General features: G+C 48.7%; 1 protein-coding gene across 1 annotated transcript in view; it reads left to right on the top strand.

Annotated features, from left to right (window-relative positions):
- Positions 1-1223: 1223 nt before the first annotated feature.
- Positions 1224-8068, top strand: part of LOC132836619 (MAP/microtubule affinity-regulating kinase 4-like) — a 53216-nt gene continuing 46371 nt past the window's right edge. Inside the window, exon 1 of the mRNA XM_060856011.1 lies at positions 1224-1828. Coding sequence (XP_060711994.1) covers positions 1778-1828 — 51 coding nt within the window. The 5' untranslated portion in view covers positions 1224-1777. The remainder of the gene's footprint in view (positions 1829-8068) is intronic.

Genomic DNA, 8068 nt, shown 5'->3' with positions numbered 1-8068 from the left:
CTCTCCCTGTGTGTCTCTCTCTGTCTCTCCCTGTGTGTGCACGTCTCTCTCTCTCTCTCTCTCCCTGTGTGTGTGCTCTCTCTCTGTCACTTTCTCTCCTTGTCTCTGTCTTTCTCTTCACCACCCCCTGTATTTCTTTCTCTCTCTGTCTTTCTCTCCTGATCTCTCTTTTTTTCAGACTCTCTCTTTCTCTCCCCCTCTCTTGTTCTTCCTCTCTTTTTCCTTCTCTCCCCGTCTTTCTCTCCACCCCCACCTTGTTCTTCTCTCCCCCCTCTTGTTCTTCCTCTCTCTCCTAGTCCTTTTATTCTCTCTCTCTTTCTCTCCCCCCTCTTGTTCTTCCTCTCTCTTTCTTTCTCTCCCTGTCTCTTTATTCTCTCTCTCTTTCTCTCCCTGTCCCTTTATTCTCTCTTTCTTTCTCTCCCTGTCCCTTTATTCTCTCTCTCTTTATTCTCTCCCCCTCTTGTTCTTTCTCTCTCTCTCTCTCTTTATTCTCTCTCTCTCTTTCTTTCTCTCCCTGTCTCTTTATACTCTCTCACTCTCTCTCTTTTTCTCTCCCTATCCCTTTATTCTCTCTCTCTCCCTGTCCTTTTATTCTCTCTCTCTCTCTTTCTCTCCTTGTCCCTTAATTCTCTCTCTCTCTCTCTTTCTCTCTCTGTGCCTTTATTCTCTCTCTCTTTCTCTCCCTGTCTCTTTATTCTCTCTCTCTCTTTTCTCTCCCTGTCTCTTTATTCTCTCTCTCTCCCTGTCTCTTTATTCTCTCTCTCTCTCTTTATTCTCTCTCTCTCTCTCTCTCTCCCTGTCTCTTTATTCTCTCTCTCTCTCTTTATTCTCTCTCTCTCTTTATTCTCTCTCTCTCCCTGTCTCTTTGTTCTCTCTCCCTGTCTCTTTATTCTCTCTCTCTCTTTTTCTCTCCCTGTCCTTTTATTCTCTCTCTGTGTCTCTTTCTGTCCCTTAATTCTCTCGCTCTCTCTCTCTCCCTGTCTCTTTATTCTCTCTCTCTCTCTCTCTCCCTGTCTCTTTATTCTCTCTCTCTCTCTCTCCCTGTCTCTTTATTCTCTCTCTCTCTCTCTCCCGGTCTCTTTATTCTCTCTCTCTCTCTCTCCCTGTCTCTTTATTCTCTCTCTCTCTTTATTCTCTCTCTCTCTCTCTCTCTCTGTGTCTCTCTTTCCCTTTAAGTCTAGTCCCTTTAATTTCGCTGTCAGTCTGATCTCGTTCGTCTTTCGGACGTGTTTCCTGTGCTGTTGGGGTGGGTTCGCCTGTTCCAGTCTCTCTCTCTCTCTGTGTGTCTCAGTGTCTGTCTCCAGCCCGATGTCCCCCTGACCTCCCTCCCCACCGGATCGCTGGAGGTTTGTCTGTGACCGACCCAGAGGGAAGGGAATTGGACGGTGGGGAGGGGGAAGATGGAATGGGAAGATCCCACGCAGTGTTGATGCTGCCGGACTGCCCCTGAGATTGACGCCAGTCTTGTCCCTTCCACCGGGCGGGCAGGGATGCACAGGAAGGGGCTTTGCATTGCCATAGCGCCGGCTCCCTCCGCTCTGAATCCTCGGGAGCTACCCTCTGTGAACAAGGGCAGAGTGCACTGAAGAGGAGGAGGAGGAGGAGGGGGAAAAGGGATCGGAAGGTATTGTTTTATTTTAATTTCAAATAAGAAAGGCCAGAGCAGGAGAGAGGAATCACTGAGCACACCCCATCCATCCCCTTGTGCAAATCCACTCGAAGGAATATTGATGTATTTTCTGCCTCTGGGAGGGGGCTTTGAACTGACGGAGGCACCATGTCATCGAGATTAACTCTCCCGTCTCCAAATGAACGCAGTTTGGAACATGTGAGTGTTACTGAAGGGAGATGTGGGGCTGGGAAAATCCCTGTTTCCAATCCACCCCCACCCCTACCCCTCCTCTCCCCAATCCCTTACCCCCCACCCCTAATTTGCCATGCTTTCGGTCAATGTTAACGCTGCTTGTGTGTCGAGAGAAAATTCCATTGCAGTCTACATTCCACCTACTGCAATCATTTCAACAAACTATATTCAGGTGGATGAGTGTGGGGGGGGGTTGTAATACATAATATTTATATTATATTCCCTGATGTGCGTGTTATATTACAATATACCTTGAATCTATATCATGCCTAGCTTCTATCTTAATTAAAATATTATTTCTCAGGCCATTTCTTGATAAATATGATGTATAATTATGCAGCATGCTGTAATTGTGTAAGCTGTAGCTAAGGTATATCTTAATTATGTATTGTAAATATGTTCTTTTGTGTACCTTTAATTGTATATGTGATTATCTTAATTCAATATATTACCGTTTTATGTAACTGCCTTGGTTTCCATTGGTGGCTGAATCTCAGTAAAGTCAGGTTCTGCCCTTCTGGAGTAGGTGGCTCGCTGCAGGAATGTATTTTTGATTTTGGTGGTGGGGAGTGGGGGCTTGCAATCTGTGACTCCAGTCTGTGATGTGTGTCACTTAAGACCTTCAGGCATAGCGGTGGAAGTAAGGCCGTTCGGCCCATTGGGTCCACTCTGCCATTTAATCATGGCCGATGGGCAGTGGTCACTTGTGGTCTGTGTGTGTCTGTGTGTGTGTGTGTGTGTGTGTGTGTGTGTGTCTGTGTCTGTCACTGTCTGTGTGTGTGTCTGTGTCTCTTTCTCTGTGTGTGTCTGTGTGTGTGTAGGGGTTGGAGGTATTCCCTTTTGTCACCTAAAGACCAAGGAAGAGACAAAAGAAAGGCTTGCATTCATGTAGTGCCTCCACATCCCGGAGCGCTTCAGGGCCAAAGCCATCCTTCTGAGGTGCAGTTCCGCTTGTAAGTGCACAACAAGCTCCCACAGCTGGCATCTGGATCATTTTCCTTAAAGCGCTCCAAAAGGATGGGTACATGAACAGGATTTAGAGCGATATGGGCTGGGTGCTGGCAAATGGGACTTAGATTAGGTTGGGATATCGGGTCGGCATGGACGGGTTGGGCTGAAGGGTCTGTTTCTGTGCTGTACATCCCAATGACTCTGAGCTGTTGGTTTTCTCGGTGTGGGTCCCTACGGGATCTTTTTGGGTTCACCGTTTAGTGAGGGAGTGCTGGGGCGCAGACCAGGCCTGGGTTTAACATTTCGTTCAGTCAGTCTGCAGAGTGTCCCTCCCCCCTCTGTGATCGACTGGACTTCACGACCCAGGGCAAAGAGCGATGTAGGTCAATAAGGGGATGCTAGGGATATGGGGTGCTCTCCATCATCTCGACCTGTTGGATTTGGGAGGACGCAGCTTGGATCTCTCATTGGCTGGAAGGAATCTGGGTACAGCCAATGAAAATAGGAGTAGGCCATTCAGCCCCCAAAGGCCTGATCCCCTACTCAATTGGATTATGGCTGATCATCCGAATCCGTCCCCGGTTCCTGCTTTATCCCCATGCCCTTTGCCCTTTGATCTCTGTTCCTCACTCTGCCCTTGCTCTCAATCCCAATCCTCAGTCACTGGTTCCATCTCCTACCTTCAACAGTAAAAGATTCCTTAACTTTCTGCCATCCTTGTCAACCACCATCCCCCTCCTTTTTTATTCTCCAACCCCCCCCACAACAATCCCTGCATTTCTTTATCTTCACCTTTTCCGGTTGATGGCTCCTTCAGCATCTCTACCTCTTTTTCGCTCGAATTCCCCTCCCCCGCACCACGCCCCAATTCCGAGCAGCGGGGGGGAAGGTGTGGAGCTGACTGATGAGGATGTTAAAGCTAGCTGGGAGCGCAGGGCTGTGGAGGCGATGCTGTGTTCCCTCTGCGAGTCCTGACGTGAAACACAGAAACTAGGGAGCAGGCCATTCGGCCCTTCGGGGTCTGCTCCGCCGTTCAATAGGATCGTGGGCTGATCTTCCAAGTCAGTCCCCTGTTCCCACATCCACTCTCCTGGACCCTTTAACCCTGACAATATGAGTTCAGAGGGATATGGGCCAAATGCTGGCAAATGGGACTAGATTACTTTAGGATATCTGGTCGGCCTGGGTGAGTTGAACTGAGGGGTCTGTTTCTGTGCTGTACGTCTCTATGACTCTATAACGGTATGTAATGCCTTGAAAATATTCAATGTTTTGCACTCAACTGCTTTGTGTAACAGAGAATTCCAGAGCCCCCCTTGAGGTGGAGACATTTCTCCCCATCTCAGTCCTTCCCCTTCCCCTTACAGGGTGACCCCTCCCCTCAGTTCTGGACGCCTCAGGAACATCCTTCCTGTCGAGAGTGTGGTGCTGGAAAAGCACAGCAGGTCAGGTAGCATCCGAGGAGCAGGAGAATCGACGTTCCAGGCAAAAGCCCTTCATCAGAATTCCTGATGAAGGGCTCTGGCCCGAAACGTCGATTCTCCTCGGATGCTGCCTGACCTGCTGCGCTTTTCCAGCACCACAGTCTCGACTCTGATCTTCAGCATCTGCAGTCCTCACTGTCTCCTAACATCCTTCCTGTGTTTAACCTGCCTCGGGTCCTGGACGAATCTTGTAGGTTTCAATGAGATTTCTACTTCATTTTCGCAAACCTCCGTGAGTAGAGTTCTGACCAGTCCAGTCTCTCTTCATACATTAGCCCCGCTATTCCCAGGAACCACTAGACCTTCACTGCACTCCCTCCATCTCCAAAACATCCTTCCTCCGATAATTGGACCACAAAGCAGTTGTAATGATGTACATGTTTTATATTTGGATCTGTGAGTGATGGTCATAGAATCCTCACAGTGTGGAAACAGGCCCTTCGGCCTAACAAGTCCACACCAACCCTCTGAAGAGTAACCCACCCACACCCATTCCCCTACATTTTACCCCTGACTGATGCACTTAACCTACAGATCACCGAACACTATAGGCAGTTTCCCGCGGCCAATCCACCCTGACCTGCACATCTTTGGACTGTGGGAGGAAACCCACGCAGACACGGGGAGAGTGTGCAAACTCCACACAGGTAAAACACCCGAGGGTGGAATCGAACCCGGGTCCCTGGCAATGCGGTGATGTTCTGTTCAGTCCATTACTGAGCAGGGACCTTTCCCACTCTTACCGCCCCCTGTTGGTGTGTGTGCTGGAAGGATATCACTTGTTGCCGTTGAGCTGGGTGGCTCACTTGGCCATTTCAGAGGAAGTTGACAGCTAGACACCACCATGGGGGCATGGGGTCACGTCATACAGTCACCGAGGTGTACAGCTCGGAAATAGACTCTTCGGTCCAACCCGTCCATGCCGACCAGATATCCCAACCCAATCTAGTCCCACCTGCCAGCACCCAGCCCAGACTCCTCCAAACCCTTCCTATTCATATACCCATCCAGATGCCTTTTAAATGCTGTAATTGTACCAGCCTCCACCACATCCTCTGGCAGCTCATTCCATACACACACCACCCTCTGTGTGAAACAGTTGCCCCTTAGGTCTCTTTTATATCTTTCCCTTCTCACCCTAAACTGGATTTGAGCTACAGGGAGAGGCTGAACAGGCTGGGGTTGTTTTCCCTGGAGCGTCAGAGGCTGAGGGGTGACCTTATAGAGGTTTACAAAATTATGAGGGGCATGGATAGGATAAATAGACAAAGTCTTTTCCCTGGGGTTGTGGAGTCCAGAACTAGAGGGCATAGGTTTAGGGTGAGAGGGGAAAGATATAAAAGAGAAGTAAGGGGCAACTTTTTCACACAGAGGGTGGTACGTGTATGGAATGAGCTGCCAGAGAAAGTGGTGGAGGCTGGTACAATGACAACATTTAACATTTGGATGGGTCTATGAATAGGAAGGGTTTGGAGGGATATGGGCCGGGTGCTGGCAGGTGGGACTAGATTGGGTTGGAATATCTGGTCAGCATGGACAGGTTGGACCGAAGGGTCTGTTTCCGTGCTGTACATATCTATGACTCTATGACTGTATGCCCCCTCGTTCTGGACTCTCCCCACCCCTCAGAAAAGACCTTCGTCCAGAGGCCCACTGAAGATGTTACCTAGTACGGTGACGAAACATCTGGAAACGAACTGCCAGCTCAGTGAGCAAACCTACATCCAGGAAGAGATCGTGTCTATTTATCCTATCCCTGCCCCTCATGGTTTTACAAACCTCTATAAGGTCACCCCTCAGCCTCCGACGCTCCAGGGAAAACAGCCCCAGCCTGTTCAGCCTCTCCCTGTAGTTCAGACCCTCCAACCCTGGCAACATCCTTGTAAATATTTCCTAAGCCCTTTCAAGTTTCACAATGTCCTTCTGATAGGAAGGAGACAGAAATGTGTAGGGTAAGGAAAACAATTTCTATCCCTAAAAGGCACTAGTGAACCAGACGGGTTTTTGAAACGTGAGAAGCTGGCTGTGGTCACTGTGACTGAGGGAGCTGGATAGATTTACATTGAAGTCCTGCTAGCTCTCACAATAGGATTTGAACCTGGAACCACAAAGCATTAGTCTGCACTTGAGATTCTTGCCCAGAGAGTGGGAGAATGTTGATGCGCTTAGATAACGAGGATGCAACCAGGCATGTGTTCAGGAGTGAGGTTTGGAGACAATATTTGTTAAAGGTGACATCGGGCATAGTTCTGCCAATCAGAATTGTTTCGCATTAATTTGATGACCTGCAATACTAAACAAGTGATCGTGTGGTTTTGAATGTGTAGAGGAAGCTTTACTCTATTGATTACTGTGCTGTCCCTTTCCTGGGAGTGTTTGATGGGGACAGTGGAGAGGCAGCTTTACTCTGTATCTAACCCTGTGCTGTCCCTGTCCTAGGAGTATTTTGATGGGGACAGTGTAGAGGGATCTTTACTCTGTATCTAACCCCGTGCTGACCCTGTCCTGGGAGTGTTTGATGGGGACAGTGTAGAGGCAGCTTTACTCTGTATCTAACCCTGTGCTGTCCCTGTCCTAGGAGTATTTTGATGGGGACAGTGTAGAGGGATCTTTACTCTGTATCTAACCCCGTGCTGTCCCTGTCCTGGGAGTGTTTGATGGGGGACAGTGTAGAGGGAGCTTTACTCTGTCTCTCACCCCGTGCTGTCCCTGACCTGGGAGTGTTTGATGGCGACAGTGTAGAGGGAGCTTTACTTTAAGGTTAAAACAGTAGAGCTGTGCTTTTTATATAACCCTGTGGTGTACCTGTCCTATCTGAAGTCACTTCACATGACAAAGGGGCAATGTTCCAAAAGCTTGTGATTTCAAATAAACCTGTTGGACTATAATCTGGTGTCAGCTGACTTCTGACCTTGTCCACCCCAGTCCAACGCCGGCACCTCCGTGTCATGGCTATCTGTCCTAGGACTGTCTAATGCAGACAGTGTTGACAGAATTTTACTTTCAGGTTTAAGAGTAGAGGGAGCTTTACTCTGTATCTAACCCCGTGCTGACCCTGTCCTGGGAGTGTTTGATGGGGGACAGTGTAGAGGGAGCTTTGCTGTTTCTGTAACCCTGTGCTGTATGAAACGTGTTGAGTGTTCAGATTACTCGGGTTGTGCGGTGTGTTGGGGTGGGTTGTGTGGCGTGAATAATCGGTTCTGAAGGTGATCCGTGCCCCATGGCAGAGAGAGAGAGACGTGCCAAACCCATTCTCCAAACACTGGCCTGGCCCTGTAGTTCACATTTAATATAAACCTTGGCACAAAGTCACCGTGCAATGAAAAGAACAACTTCCTCTCGTTTCCACGAACGTCTTTAATTAGTCATTATCAAAACATTGGAGATGGGCTGGGCAGGTGAAGGGTTGAGGGCTTATGCTCGAAACGTCGAATTCTCTATCCCTGAGATGCTGCCTGGCCTGCTGTGCTTTGACCAGCAACACATTTGCAGCTGTGATCTCCAGCATCTGCAGACCTCATTTTTTACTCAAAGGATTGAGGGAGGCTGTTATATAAGAGTCCTCGAATACTGTAGTGTAGAAACAGGCCCAAACTGCTCCATGCCAACCAACTAGTTCTGTTGTCCGCAATTGGTCCCTATCCCTCTAAACCTTTCCCATCCAAATGTTTTTAAAACGTTGTAATTATACCTGTCTCAGCGTTGACTTCTCCATCTCTAGATGCTCAGAGAAAGTGAGGATGGCAGATGCAGGAGATCAGAGTCTCGA

Source organism: Hemiscyllium ocellatum, chromosome 47, assembly GCF_020745735.1.
Source record: "Hemiscyllium ocellatum isolate sHemOce1 chromosome 47, sHemOce1.pat.X.cur, whole genome shotgun sequence".
Classification (NCBI taxonomy): Eukaryota; Metazoa; Chordata; class Chondrichthyes; order Orectolobiformes; family Hemiscylliidae; genus Hemiscyllium; species Hemiscyllium ocellatum.
The sequence above is the reverse complement of the archived record's forward strand: the minus strand, read 5'-3'. Positions and strand labels throughout refer to the sequence as shown.